Source organism: Sciurus carolinensis, chromosome 12 (assembly GCF_902686445.1).
Source record: "Sciurus carolinensis chromosome 12, mSciCar1.2, whole genome shotgun sequence".
Lineage (NCBI taxonomy): Eukaryota > Metazoa > Chordata > Mammalia > Rodentia > Sciuridae > Sciurus > Sciurus carolinensis.
Genome location: NC_062224.1, coordinates 24,155,374 through 24,171,228, shown reverse-complemented (window position 1 = coordinate 24,171,228; position 15,855 = coordinate 24,155,374). Strand labels below are relative to the sequence as shown.

The 15,855-nt window shown below is 44.6% G+C and overlaps 1 protein-coding gene across 1 annotated transcript; it reads right to left on the bottom strand.

Annotated features, from left to right (window-relative positions):
- Positions 1-10,971: 10,971 nt before the first annotated feature.
- On the bottom strand, positions 10,972-13,994 carry Skida1 (SKI/DACH domain containing 1). The gene has a single exon (XM_047521244.1). The coding sequence runs from the start codon at positions 13,855-13,857 to the stop codon at positions 11,128-11,130; it is 2,730 nt and encodes a 909-aa protein (XP_047377200.1). The 5' UTR covers positions 13,858-13,994; the 3' UTR covers positions 10,972-11,127.
- Between the last annotated feature and the right edge of the window lie 1,861 nt (positions 13,995-15,855).

Genomic DNA, 15,855 nt, shown 5'->3' with positions numbered 1-15,855 from the left:
TTTTTATTCCCGTGTCCACTTGGGGTATTGAAATCGATCGCCGCAATATTTAATATATTACACTCCTAGGGTCATTGCTCTCCTAAGACCGAATTCTCTCCCTCTTGCCCTCAACTCAGTCTGGCTTCTACCCTCCCACTCCCATCTGTCCAGGCCCTCCATTTATCTGTCCACATAACACCTTTAATTCCCAGCCCAGCCAGGCAACTTCACGTTTATTCTGTTTTCTTCTGGTATGGAAAATTCTGAAAGCTCTAGGCAGCATGCACTTAAAAGGGAAAATGAGGAGCTCAGTAGATTGGAGAAAATTAACCTGCCACAAACAACCTCATTAAAGAACTGCCTACCAAGAGTTAAGAATTAATAGCAAAATGGATGGGAAAAAAACCCTTGAGTGAAGAGACCTTAAACCTCTTTCCCTGAAAGGTGCATAATTTACAAGCCCAACCTAACATTCAGTTTTATTTCCCTTTCCTAGTGACCTGTCCCATAACCTTGTAATCCACTGTGGGGGCATTTTCTCTTTGGTCCCTTTCTTCTTTTTACATACACATAGGTTTGCAAGTCCAAATACTTTCTGATATTTTTGGTTCAAAAATACACTTAAATTGTTTGAAGCCTTTTAATTTAGAAAGACACTTTAAGAGACTCCTGGAATACCCTTTGGGAATTGTTAGATGATTTGAAGAGTGCCCTTAAAAGAATTGTGTTTGGATAGGAGGGGGTGGGGGAGTCATGCAGAAAGAAGCATGAAAAACCAGAGTGAGGACATTTTGTAGATTTAGTGTTCTAATGGTGCTGTGGTTTATTTCGTACATGAAGTTCGAATTTAAGTAAAGCCCATGTATATGGCTTTAAGTTGCTTCTCTAATGTTTTATTGGGCAGTGTAGTCTATATTGGCATTTTATATGCATAATCTCATTTCAATGCAGAGCTGCATACTAAATCCTGGAGCAAGCAGATGAGAATGCTGTATGGATATTACACTCAATTTCATTGGCTTCAATGAGACTTTGCACATTGCGATTTCCATTGTAATGGCTTATCTTTGGCTAGAATTTTACACATTGACATGCTATTCCTTTGGCCAGGATCCTGAATGAAGAAACTGTGTCAATGGGAACAGTCATAATGATTCCATTCACATTATAGCAGGTAACTGGAATCAATGGTCCTAACAGTATTTATAAAAGATTTCCTGGTCTTCTTTTCTTTAATAATGACTTTTGCACTTTAAAAAAAAATGGAGATCACATTTAAAATCAATCTTGGAGTGTTCACTAAAGTATTGGTTCAAACAGGAAGAGATAGGAAATTCACAATCAGGATGCTTCCAATTCATCTAGAAATCCTTCTGTTGTGTCAGGATATTATGTGCACCCCTCATGTGTATAGGATCAGATCCTATTCAGATAAACCAGCTAGAAGACAAGATTTTAGAAACCCTGGTAACCCAAGTCTTCAAAATAAGTAATATTTTCTTCCAACTTAAGTTCTACAAAATAAGTTGGTTTTTCTCCTATTTAATTGTAATCTAAAATTACAAACAGAGTGAAATATATATGACAATAGGAAATGCTGATGTTTTAGAGAAAGTAGATGTTTCAGAAGTAGTTTCCCTGAAGAATATGGCAGGAACATACAACATATTTCCTAATTTTTTTTTTTTTTTGAAATTTACAGCACATAAAGATGTGAAGGATAAAAACAATACAAGGATTAAAGTGTTTTAATTATTTTCTTAAAATGATATGCATTGGACAATTCAAATATTAACTAAGCTTTTCCACTTAAAAATCTTTATTAGGGGCTGGGGTTGTAGCACAGTGGTAGAGCACTTGCCTAGTGTGCTCGGGGTCCTGGGTTCCATCTCCAGCACCTGCAAAAAAGCAAAACAGAAACAACAACAACAAAATTTCCTTATTTAGGAAAGAAAAAAATACCACATCCCTTTTTAAAAATCAGTTAAGAAACACTGGTGGTAGTGATGCTCACTCTTTTTAATTCTCAATCATAAATGATCAAGTCTTTATTATTAACAGAAAAAAAGTAAAAATTGGCTTTCTAAAGACCAATTTGCCACATGATGTATAACACTTGGAACAAAATTAAAAGCATCTCTGTACATTTGCATCTGGCAGTGCACTCCATGTTAAAACCATAGCCATGTGTTTATGGAGTGGAGCTCTCCTGGTCTTGAGATACACACTGTTTTTTATAGTCTAGCCAGAATAGCTCAGCATATACAGAACAAGAGGCTGAGAAGCCCTGGCCCCTCACCCCAGCAAGGAAGCTCAGGATCACTGGAGGCTCCCAGACTGCCTCTCTGAGCATTAAATTCCACTCTTCCCCTCTTTCCAACTCTGGATTATCAAATATTGTTATTTCCCAATGTAGCCTTCACCTGGGTGCAAGGTTTAGGATGGGGGAGAGAAAAAAGGAGATGAAGCTGAGAGGGTGAGAAAAGAGAAAGAAAGAAAAAAAAAAAGCGGGGTGGGAGGGAGATAAGGGGAAAAGAGAAGAAAGGTAAATAAACCTGTTCATGGCAATTTCTACTACATTCTGCAGGTTTTAATTTGAATGGATGTAATAATAAGGCATCTCAAAGCTTATCCATCTATTGGCCTGCATACTTGGACCCAACATAGAGGAAGAAAACTAATCTTTGATATTTGCACCACTAACAATCAGGGGATTCACTTGAAGGGAGAAGAAAAGAGAAAGGGAGACTTGAGGGGGAAAAAAAGTAAAATATGCCTTTATTCCCAAGACATTCAAGAATCTAGGCTCTTTCAGGTCATTTCAGAGATTCAAAGAATCTGCCTCCTGACCAAGTTGTAGCCTAAAGATCTTTTATAAATTTGTGTCATATCTAACTTTCACAGGATAGGGGGAAGGCGGCTGCCTAGGCTCTGTGTAGTCTCTTCCACACTGTTTTTCCTTTCTACTGCTCATCACTTATCACAAGAATTGTGTTTTTCCTGGAGCTAACAAACTGATCTTAAAGAAGGCAATCACTAACAATGGAAATAATATTCCAGCCTTCAGGTACCCTACATGTGCTTCTCCCATAGCCCAGTCTTCAGAGAATTCTGACTTTGTTTGTTTGTTTTTTGGTGGCTTGAGGAAGAGGGCAGGCCACTCAAGTGGTTTCCCGTCTGTTTCTTCCCTTCCTTACATACATCTGGGTTGGGGAAGGCCTTTGCAGACCTGGGAGCTCTTTGCTAGACTGGCAATATTTTAGAGTCCAAGTCTATTGACTACTAAGCCTTTTCCATCCAAAAAGCGTCAAACCCACACTGATTAGATGAATAACTAGATCCTACTGGAGAGCTTCAAGACTGCCTGCCACTCTCTCTCTCTCCAGTGTTTTCTATCTTCCAGTCCTCTAACCTGAAGGAAGACCTAGGCATCAGGAGCTAAAGAACAAGGTTACCCTAACATCCGAGGAGATGTCTAGGTTGTTTCCTTTATACATATTGTTTTCAGACTCCACACGCAGGCACATACACACAGATTTATCAGGCTCTAATGAATTCCCCACCACCACCACCACCACCTTTTTGGCCTTAAAAGTCCCTTGCAACAAGGGGACAATCACTGCCCTTCCCCCAGTTAGGCACCAGTTCACTTGCAGCTGAAGCCGAGCACTGCAAAAGAATAGAGAGCTGGATGTGCTTCGACCCAAACTGTTGAACTCTAAGAGATGTCATCCTAGGAGCCAAGAAAATATTTAAATATTTTCTCGCCAGTAAAATATTTAAATTGGGCAAACGTTTTCTGAGTACCCACTGTGGCCCTTCTAGGTGCTACTGTTAGGTCCTAGGAAAATAAAGGGGTGGGGTGCTAGCAAACAGCAATGGAAGTGTGGAGAGACCTAGAGACCCGCATGGAAGCCATTGACAAGGATTCAACACCACACGTTTTGGGGTCGTGTTTTTCCAAGCACACCGGAGAGATCTTTAGGGAAAACCAAATACACTGGATGAAAACATCCTGTTTTGAGAGGCAGGAAGGATAGACAAGCAGCTACAGTCTGTGAGTGCGTTAATCAGTCAGGAAAGGGGCGTGGGAGCCCAAGGCTTGAATTTGGCGAATCCATGCAATTTGGAGCATTTCGACTTAGTATTGATCCCTAAACTCAATTTTGAAAACAGCCTCCACCGCAGATGTGTGGGTTGTGTTATCCCAGTATTTGCACGCATCGATTGGGCTAAAATAAAATGCATCATACTCTCCGCAAAGAAGGAAGAACCAGGGACAGTCACAAGAGGAATAGCAGAAAGTGCATAGTTAATATGGGTTGTACGCGAATCCGCGAAACAAGTGTTTTAAACCCAGGGGGATTTCACGTAATAGCTAATTTGGTGAGAGTGAGAGTGCGCAAGCAGAGGGCCATCTTAAAAGGGAAGCTAGCCGAATACAGGTTTTTCTGATTGGTATTAACATTTCCTTGTGATTTGCATTATCTAATGTCCAAACGCTCACACGCAGTCCACCTAACCTGGGTTTTCTTCCACCAATGTAGACTCAAGGGGTTTTCTTCCTTCTAGCAGCAGTGCCTGAGCTCCGAGGCTGCGGAGAGGCGGCAGCTGCTTTTCCCCCCAGCAACCAGCCGGGTCCTAAGTCCGGCGAAAGGCCGAGGGGCCCAGCCCCGGGAGGCGCTCTCTGCCCTCCCTGTCAGGCCTGCAGGACTAAGTCAGGTCTTTTCCTCAAAGTTCATGCAAAGAACCCAGCGCCCGCCTGGTTTTGCCCGTTCTCTTCCGGGTCCCAGCTGGCTGGAAAGGGAACTGGAAGAGATAGGAAAGGAGCATAGGAATATTTTATCTTAGACTCAAGAAATTATTTTCCTTGTTAAACAAAACCAAAAACCCTTCCTCTTATTTCTCCTGTCTTCTGAGTCCCTTTCAGGTTTCTAATAGGGTGTGTGTGTGTGTGTGTGTGTGTGCGCGTGTGTGTGTCCGCGAGTGAGAGAGGGAGAGAGAAAAAGAGGGAGGGAAAGAGAGAGCGCTTTAAACAAAAGACGAGGAGGCCCAGGCAGGGGCCTGGAGCTCTCCCCGGAGCCTGCTCTGCCTGTTAGACCCTCCGGTTCCCCGGTCCGGCGGGCCTTTTAGGGGGCGGGGGTCCGCAAACGTGGTGGAACCGGCCCGAGCCCGAGCTCCACGCGGTTGGAGAACCAGACAAAGCCCAAGATCCAATTCCACCGTAGCGCGGCTCCAGCCGGCGCCCGGTGCCCGCCGGCCTGCGGTCGAGGCGTGACCCCCTGCGGGCTGTGACCCGGGATGAGAGCCCGGCCCGCTCCTCCTCCCCGCGGCCTTAGCCGCCAGGGTCTCCGCGGCCAGCCGGATTCCCCCGCCGCACTCAGCCAGCCGCTCTCGGGGACCCGCGAGTTCAGAACACGCTTTCTCATTAATTAAAGCCTGGAAAGCCTTGCCATTTTCTTTCCAGGCTGAGGCAGCATCTCCAAAGGTCCCCGCGGCACTCTCGGCCGGCGCCAGCTTCCGCGCCAGACTTTGGAGGCCGAGCGGCCCTTTACTGCCCTCTGATTGCGCTGAGGACCAGGTTAGCTCATAAAGCCTTTCACACTCAACAATGGGGATTTTCTCAACAATTAACAAGAAACAACATAATAAAGCCATTTACAAAGACCTTGCTATTTACTATAAATTAGGCACTCTTTAAGAGACCAGTGCGTAATTTCACACACTTTACAACTAGGGCCGCATTTTAAACACCCGGGAAAACAAGCTTGTTGCACTTTCCTGTGACCTATCTGCGGTGCACCTCTGTTTCCCCTCTTCCCAGTAGCAGCTTTGTTTGCATTGCTGCACTCCAACCTCCCCAACTGAGGGTGGTTTTCCAGGTCACTGTCTCCGGTTTCCCGTTTCCAGGTCATCATACCACTTGCAGATAGATGCACAGTGCACAGAGAGAAGTTCCACGGGACAAACCATGGCGTCAAGGCAAGCAAGTCATACCCCATCACATTTCTCTCACTTTAGGAGTTCCGCCCGGCCCAGCGTGTGCTTCAGCGCCCTCACCACACACCAGGTCTCTGGTCTTGGGCCACTTCCCAGGAAATATTTGTAGCTAGGCTGGCCCATGGGAAGAGCTGTCCCTTTGCTACTCGGGTTCCACTCGTTCATTTTGGAGGCCTGGCTAGCCCTTTGCCCAATGCAAAGAGCTGGGCTCCATTTGCCTCGGCAGGAGAGATGAGGCCTGGGCGAAAAGGTGAGAAAGAGCTAGGCAGCCTGTGCGTGTGCGGGGATGGGAGATGACTTCAGGACACACAAAAGGAGTACAAAGTGAGGAGAGACGTTCCAGTCCCAGAAGATCGGCCGGGGGCAGGAGGCCCAGGCCCTGCAGCCCTTAGCTCCAGGCCTTCAAGCCACCTGGCCAGGAGACTAAGCTAGACAAACTGGAGTGCAGGTTCTTCGGTCCCGGGGAACGAAATGGTCACATGCTCTAAGGAGAACAAGATGGGGCGGGGGCGGGGGGGTAGTCACAAAGAAATTTGTTTGCCACCATGCAAAATGGCGGCACTTAAACACTCTTTCTGGTGGCGGTAGCGCGGGCCAGAGAGCCCAGAGCTGTCGTAGGTCAATGCGGCCCCCAGAACTCGGCTGCCAGGGGCAAGCGAGGGGGAATGAGACCCCGAAATCCCCTCGGTCTTCTGGCCAGCCCTAAGCCCTTTGCCTGCTCAGTCGTCCCCTGCCTTCCTTTACAGGCCGCTAGGCCCAAAGCCCGCGCCTGCAGCCCTGGCCACTGACCCCTGTTTACAAACACAGCCTGGGGGCGGGGTGGGGCCGGCCAGAGCGCGGGCTGGAGGGGTGGGGGAGGCCGCGCGCTCCGGAGGACGCCACCAGCAGAGAGGGACGAGGAGTTGGTGCGAGAGAGCCGGCCCGGCAGCTGGAAAGGACTGAACGCCTTGTTTTTGAAACTGTCAATTCCCTCAACCCCTATTGTGAGGGCTTCATGCAAAACATCTCAGGCCTTTTAAAGTAGGAGCTTGTGAGGCCGCCACAGTTTGAAAAGGAGCGAGAGAGTAGCGGGGGCCTAGGGCATGGGCAAAGAATGATAGCTAGGCCCCCCTCCTTTCTTTTTTCTTTCTTTCTTTCTTTCTTTTTTTTTTTTTTAAGTAAAAGAGGGCCTGCCAAACAGGTAAAATGCAGCCCTCCCCCACCTCCCCGATCTGCCCTACGTCCCCACCCCCCAGGCTAGTTTGCAAAGTGCCCTTTGGCCTAGGGAGCAAACCAAAACCAAAGCTAGCATTAAAAATAGTTCTTCCTTACAGTGAAGGGGAAAATCCTGGGGATGACTGGGGTGACTAGGAAGACTCGCTAAGGTGGATGCCCTGTTCCTCCTTGCCAATTTCCTGAGGTTAGTTGATGGGGAACCTTTAATTTTTTTTTTTTTTTTTTTTTCCTCCTTCTTCCTAGTTTGGCTATGGGAAATCCCTCTTTTCACATCTCTTTCAGCAGGAAATTATTTTCAAGGTGAAGCAAAACTCACCACATTTTCTTTCTTTTGTAGATGCTGATCCTTTATTTATTTATTTATTTATTTACCATGGAGGATTTTTTTTTCTTTGAAAGGAAAAAAATGCTTTTGAGGAATTAGTTTATTCTACATCTCTTCCTGCATGCAAACAAAACTATCATTCTCATATCAGCAGAAACTCCCAATCCAATTCTTGTTGACTAGAACTTTGAGGAATTTCTAGACCATTGAAAGTCACCCAGCCTGGAACAAGATAAAAATCCACACACTAGCCCATCTATTTTGTGTTATTGCTGTTTAGTGGTGGCTCCTTGTTGTTGATTTTCAAATAAACAACCATTATTGAGATTACTCCACTGTAATCAAGTAAGCCAGTAGAAGGGAACACCCATTCTAAAAAGTAAATAGTTGGGGGGAAAAATCAAGCTGCATTTTCTGGAAAGGCAGATAAGCTGACTATGGAAAAAAGTCCAACACATCTCTTAAAAAAATAATTAAATCTTCACTTTACAGTCTTAATGGGAAATTACTTTCATAGGAAACCAAAAACAAGTTTGTTTCCCCCCAAATCAGAGAAAGAGCTTTTCCTGCATTTTCCTCAAGTCTGTGAACGTTGATCAAATTTAGACACAGGTATCAAAGACCCTGGAGCCATATAACTTTTTAAAAAATCTATTCCCTGAAAATATTTAAATGTAAAAATGCAATCTATCAATGGAGGTAACTTCTGTTTTACTCTCAATAAGGCTTAACTTTTGAACAAATAGGACATTTATAGCATCTTAGAAAAATCTAGATATTTCCATTAATCATAAGACAACCCAAATAAAATAAACTGTACTGAGAATAATTCCCACAGCAGGATGGGAAAACAGCTAAGGGGCTAACAGGAATTGAAAGAATACCTTGTATTTGCCATTTACTGCAATACTATTTGGTACACTTTCCTGAAAGAAGCCCTAACTCAGGTTTTGCTGTGGTTGGCTGGCTTATAGTAATACTGTGGGGTGAAATTTGTGTTGACTATTTAATTTCTTTCCTTTTGATGGTATCACTCTGGAATGCCTCGGCCTCCATACTGCTCATTCTCCAGCTCTTATAAACTGAAACTATTGATTCTCTGAGGGCTAGAGACCAAGTGTCAAAGCTGGAGGCTGATATTTTATGTCAGAAATTCCATAGGGTATATTTGTTTTAATTTGTGCTTATTCCATCTTACAGTCCTCCCACACCCAAGATCTGTAGATTTCAAATATATTCTCAATTTATAATTTAGGAACAATGAGTCCATAGCCAACAAGGAAAGTATTAGTCTAGATGTAGTAGTCACTGTACTTTGAACTTCCTTGACTTAGCAGTAATTAGAGTAGAAATTACAGACTTCCAGTGTGTGTGTCACACTTTTTACAGATTCATTTTTCAGGACAACTCACTACCTAGATTCTGTATTGCCTTTCAAAGAGGAAAGAACTCAGATTGAGAAGTCAATTGTTCAGCTTTCTGAGGTTTTAACTGTAACATGGACTGGTCTTTGGAACTATATACAAATGTGAATTCAAGGATAACAACCCTGAATTTTTGCTTTGACCATATCTACCATTCTAATAAAAAGCGATCCAGTGAACCTACATCTGGCAACATTCAAAAAGGAAAGGAAGGGAGACAGTTCAAAGCATCTGTTTACTCCATCCAAATGTATTTGGATGCAGGTATCCTCAGCTTCTGTCCTTTACAAGAGGAAAACCACAGAGCATATACAGCAATTAGGGCTGAGACCATCCAGATTTATCTGAAACATTTATAGACAAAAGGAAAATTTCAAAGGGAGTAGGAATTAAAAGATTAAGGGGGGGATAGACTAAATTTCCATGAGAAATTGTGACTTAAATTCACACAGTAAACATTTCATTGGTGTTTTGTTTTGCTTTGTGATTTATGATCTATAGATGCAACTTCTTAGATTCAAGATAGCAAGGATACGAGATATATAATTTGTCAGACTGAGATGGACCAAAAATTATTAGATTCTACTTTCAATGAAATAACAACTGATCTCTGCTTTACTTTCTTAAATCTGAAACTTTTAGTACTTGACTTGTAACATTTGTAAAATTTTCTTGTTATTTAGAAAAAAATTCACCAATGTTAGGCACAGAACCTGACCTGCCTCATCACAAAGTATTACAACAAAACACTTCACCCAATAAATGCATTTCTTTTAGGCAAAAACATTACAAGTGAAAATGTCAACAAAACCATTCATTCCTGTTAACCATTCTTCAATCTGGAATAAGTAGAAATGTATGGAACCAGGAATTTTAAACAGTGTTTTTAATTGAAAATAAAGCTAAAGCATGCTTTTCAACAGTGCAAATTTCCATAATTTTGATTTACTGCTTCCATCATCACAACACAGTACACCAGCATGGCCCTTACCAAGGGCTAAACCCTAGTCATTTGCATGTTGAACTACCTTGATTTTAAGTGCAAATATAGATAGTCACCTCTGATTGTCACTTGCAGTAGAAACTCTCCTGCTGTATACACAGGATGGTCTGAAAACAGAAGTTTAGAGATGCAGAAAAAACTATAAGGTAATAAAATCCAAGTGCCTGAGTTCTAGTACCAAAAAGCCCTGAAATAACTGTTAATTTTCATTTGGGGTATTACAACTCTGACCCCTCTTTCTTTTTCTTGGTTGTATTTACTACTTTGTCACTATGAAGAGTTAGACCATAAAATATCCTGCTCTTAAGAGAAATATTTTAATTGTTCTGAAAGTTTGAAGAGTCATGTTCAGACCACAAGATAAGCAGGACAAGAATAAGTCATCTTACTGAAAACATTTGGATGAGAACACAAAAAGGACTTTTCCAATTGCAAGGAGTGGCTGTAAAAGTAAAAATCACATCCTTTACCACCACCCCCCCCAAATTTTTTTTCCCATATTTTACTTATTGTACATGAGGCAGCTTTTTATCAGCAATCAGGACTCACACCCCAATCTTTACACTTAAAATTTTTTTTAAAAGTTAAGTGCAACTATTCTTGGAGAGGGAATGAGGGGAGTAAAAAGAAAAAGATACCCCACAAATGAGAGCTCCAGACAATTACATTTTGGGCTCACAGAAACTTCTTGCTACCTCACTGTGTAACCATGTAACCTAACAAACTTTCACTGAATTAACAGTTACACTTTCAGATCTGAAATCTAGTGCATAAACTTAATGGCTCATTGTAATATTTATTATTCAACCTTTTGACATTTATTTGTAGCAGTTGAATTGAGGTACCGGTGCATTATTAGTATTGAAACAGTAAAGTGTTCCAGCTCTACCATAATAACTGAGTTTTACTTGAGTCTTTAGCCTGAAGTAGTCTGTGGTATGTAAACCAACCCTTCTCCCACCCCACCCCCACCCTACTAAAAAAAAAAAAAAAAAAAAAAAAAAAAAAAAAAAAAACCCGCAATGGAAAAAAAGTAATCCGATTTCTGTCTTCAAAATGCGATAAACCAGGACTCCAAAGGGGATGTAACACCATTAATGGACTTGTACAAACCATCCTGTGCAGTTTACAACAAAAGGAAGGTAATATGGTTCAAGAAAATATCTTCCAAAACATTTTTATGAATTAAATTTCCTGAATTTGTGACTAGGTGGAAGAGGTATTGCAGAACCGCCCAGCTGCCATTTCCATATAGGATGGGCCTTGTGAGGAGGTTGGGAATCCTTAGTGGTGTTTAAAGAATACGCTGGCCACAAGTCCCCATCCTTCCCAATAATGAGTGATGGTGGACAAGGAAAATTTGCCATGAAATTAAACGGCCTTTTCACTGCTGATGCTACATTGCTGGCTACCTTTTTGCGTCTGTTTATAACTGTAAAGTCATCCAGTGTTCCTTCATGTGTCTCAGTTTTACCTGTAGGACGAGGGCTTCTAGCTGATTTCAAATTTGGTTTGACTGAAGGTGTCTGAAGGACAGGTCGTTTTCCCAGTACTAGTGTTCGGTAATTTTTTCTCACCCTGGCACCAAATTTATATTCCCCATCCTCAGGTTTTGGAGAACCTAAAGTGCATGAAAGGCCCTGACTCTGAGCCAGTGGATTTAAGGAAGGAGTTTCTTTTTCAGGGCATGCAAAACCTTCCTTGGCTGTGGTTAACAAGGCGTCCTCCTCTTTATTTTCAGTCACACTGTAAAACTCACCCTTTGTATCATTGCACTCGCACTTTAGCTTATTTGTAATAAGATCAGGTTCATATTCTTCATTAGCACTACTGTCTTCTACTTTGATTTTAATATTGTGCAGAAATGACAAAGTCTTGTCGCCTGTGTCAGTGCACAGATTCTCCACTTTAGTTGCTGCTACTGCTGCTGCATCCACTTTAGGATCAGTTTGTGAAGAGGGCAAATCCGTAGCAAATTCAGGACAATGAAGGATTTTGGAATCTTTTTCTGAATTTGCTGCTGCTCCTGAAGAATCATTATTTAAGAACCTAGCAGCTATTGTGTTGTTATCTGCACAGTGTGTAGTAGGAGTAGCTTGTAGGCATTTCCTAGCCTCTCGGAGTATTCTTTGTTGTGGAAATGCATTGTTTGTCTTTGGGCTAGGTGAAGAGGCCCCCTCTGCCAGGCAGTTAATTGTCAGGTCAGTTCTCTTTACAGTACTGGAAATTTCAGAGTGTGGGAATGTAATCTCAGATACCCTATCGTTCCTTATCTCTGGGAAACAACTCCCCAGGCTGGCCGGGCAGTACACCGGAGACGCTTTGGGGGCCCAACTCTGCAGATTCCACTCCTCTGGTGACTCCGCTTTGACACTACTTTTGAGGTCGGGAAGTCTGCCGGCATCCTCGAAAGCAGCGGGTTTGGTTGCAGCGGCGGCGGAGGCCAGATGGTACAAGAAGTTGGCCTGCGCCTGCACACTGGGAGGCTTGCAGAAACTGGTGCGCCTGAAACGGATGCTCTGCACTGACACTTGGCTGGAGCCGGAGCTGGAGTCTGACTCCGTGGACGAGTCCTCCTCCTCGGAGCTGACTTCACTGGAATCCGAGGCCCCACTGCCCCCCTCTTCCTCCTCCTCCTCTTCTTCCTCCTCCTCTCCTTCCTCCTCCTCTTCCTCCGAGGACACAGAGTTGCTGGAACTGGACAAACTGGAGCCAAAATCCGAGTCGTTGGCTGCATGGTCCGAGTAGGAACTGGACTCGGAGTCGCTGCTACAGCTCTCGGGAAAGCTGCCTAGATGGGGCTGCGGCCGGTGGTGGTGAGGGGGGTGGTGATTCGGCTGCGGCTGCTGGGCCCGGTGGTGGTGGTGGTGGTGATGGTGGTGGTGGTGGTGGTGGTGGTGATGGGGAGGCGGGCAGAAGCTGTTGACCAGATGAAACCTCTCCAGGCAAGTGGCCCCAGCAGCCGCCGCCGCCGCCGCTGCGGCTGCAGCCGCCGCCGCGGCCGCCGCCTTGGCTTTGTAGGATCTGGGCAGCAGCAGCAGGCGCCGGGCGCCAGCGTGGGGCGCGAGCAGGCAGTCCTTAGAGCCCCCGCGCTTGCGCTTGCACCGGTAGGTCAGGTTCACCGGGCCTCCGGCGCCCGCCGCCGCCTTGGGCTGGGGCCCAGGAGCCGACGCCTGGTAGTAGGCGGCGGCGGCGGCTGCGGCAGCGGCGGCGGCGGCGGCGGCGGCGGCAGCAGCGGCCGGATGCTTGCTGCACAGAAGGCTCCGAAAATAAGCAGGGTCCGAGTGAAAGGCGACGTAGTTTCCCTGGAGCGGGGCAGTTTCATAGTTTAGAGGGGGTTTGCAAGGCGAGCGTACGATTTCCGGGTAGTGCGAGCCCGGGTATTTGCTAAAAATCTGAGGTAGATGGGCGGCGGGGCGCGCAGCGGCGGCGCCGGGGCGCTGGGACTGCGCGCTGATTGGCAGGGGCCGCGCGGCTCCGCTTAGGCCCCGCCAAAGTTGGTGCTTGTCCTTCCAAAACCCCGGGCGGGGGCTGGCGGCGGCGGCGCGCTCTGGCGGCGGCGCCTTTGTGACCAGGGCCCGGCCGGCCCTCCTGCGCTTGGTCTTGAGGACACGCTCGGTTTTGCAGGAGGTGTAGAGAGCTTCCACGTCTTCCCGGGAGATGAGCGTGCATTTGGCGGCGTGGAAGGCGATGCTGTTGATTGCCTTGAGTTTCCGCAACTCTTCCAGATCGCAGTGGTGCTTTTTCACTTTTAGATGATCCATGCGCTTGTGCACGGTCGTCCTCGGGATGTTTTTCAGCAGATCTGTGAAGACTTGGGAGAGGGCAAACATTTGCTTTCCTTTAATGATGAGGTAGCCGAGCCTCACGCCATCCACCTCTTCAAAACCTGACTTCAGGTCTCCCATCTCGGGCACTAAATGATCCCCACCATTTGCAGTAAATATATACGTGACGCATACATACACATGTATGTATGTTAATCCTCCGCCAGATGCTGCGTGTGTCTCAAGGCATCCTGCTAATAAAATAACAAAGACTGTTATTCCCGGCGAAGGGAGTGCCAAACTCTAGGCGAAATTATTGGGGGGAAAAACCCCATGAAATTACACTGACTTGATTCTTGCTTTTTTTTTTTTTTTTTCGTTTTTTTTTTAAAAAGAGGGAAAAAACCATCCGGTTCCTGATCTGCCAGTGTGTTGCTCTGAGTCCTCGATGCAGATCAGTACCTGGGCCCCTCTATTCCTTCTCCATTGGAGCACTATGATAATGGAATGTGAAGGGAGAAAGAGAAAAGAAATGCAGCTGCTATTCCCGCCGCTGCTTTAGCTACAAATAAAATGACAGAGTGAAGTGAGCTCGTCCGGAGACACCTTCATCAATTAATTCCCCTAAAGCCAACGCTGATTGGACACTCCTGACAGGTGATGCAATAAAAATTGATATTCCACCCCTTCCCCCCAAAATCTCCTACTAATTAGCATACCCTTATACTGCCACCTCCCCTCCCAAAGTAAATAATACAGTCGGTATATAAATCTTTCCATTAAACTATCGGAGCTCAGAAACAGCCTGACTCACAGACTTCATCAGAAGCAGTGTGTGTAGGCTTAAAAAAAAAAAAAAAAAAAAAAAAAAAAAAAAAAAAAAAAAACCACGTATATTCCCCTTTAAAGAAATATTGCCTATTTTTGCTTTATTTGCATTTTACCGATACAGCTATTACCGTTTCAGAGAAAAGCATTTTTAAAACATTATCCAGTCCAAATAGATATACCCCACCCCCTTTTCCTTTGGAAAATGGAGCTTAAGCGAAAATGTGCAGAATAGCCTGGTATTTCCCTTATGGGAGTGGGGAAGGAGACCGGCTGCGAGCTCCAAAGTTAAACCGCGCGGTGAACCCCCCAACGCAGACTTACGTTTGGAATTTCTCTCGATTTTCCTTTTTTTTTTTTTTTTTTTCCCCCTGAAATGCCTTTTTATAACCAGAAACAAAGTTATTTGACCAAGGAAACAGTTCAAGGCTTCAGCTCCGAAACACTGTAACAATTCAACTGGATTTCGGTTTTCTGCTGGGGGGTGGGGTGGGGAGGAGGTAGTTTCACGTCAGACCCATAACAAAGCATAGATAAGCCAGAAATGTGTACACTTTTCACAATTAACCAGGCTGGATTGTAGGCGGGATGTCCAAGAGTCCCCAACACAGCCTTTGCCAGGGTCCTGTTCACGACAGATCAGAATTCCAGGGAGTAGATTGCTTCCTTCTGCAGCAAAGAAAATGTAAAACGCCCAAGGTGCTTCCAGAGGTTTTACGTAACAACAATGAAAAGAAAGTGCTGATGTAAGTTGCAGGCTATTTCATTGGTCTGTGATGCTTTTGGTTGGTAGTTTAGGTGAATCTTCCACAACTCCCATTTTTTCCATGAAAGCCAAGCATCTGCTTCAACAAAATCACTTTGGATGAATACCAATATGGTTTAACCTCTTCTTAGTCAAATTAAGGCTTAGTTTGCTGTCGTTTTCAAGGATGTCCAAAATTACTGCCAAAGGAGAGCAAGGTTCTTTCCACTTTTATTACCAGAATCCCAAGGCGGTTTGTTGGCTCCTTTGCAAAATTCGGCAAAATCTTCTTAACTGTTCGGTGTTTGCAACTACAGCATAAATGCAACCCAGGCATTTATGTTTCCTTCTTCCTCCAAAAATAGACACATCCGTGTGGTTAAAGAATAAACGGATATTTCTGAGCCTGCAAGAAAAAAAATTGCACAATAATTTCTTTCTTCACATTCAAAAGTTCCAACTTCCCTGCTCCAGTCTGGCTAACAGGAGCAGGTATGGCAAACAAACAAACAAACATTAACACCAAAACCAAATCAGGAATCAGACACAAAAAGGTAGTTTGCTTG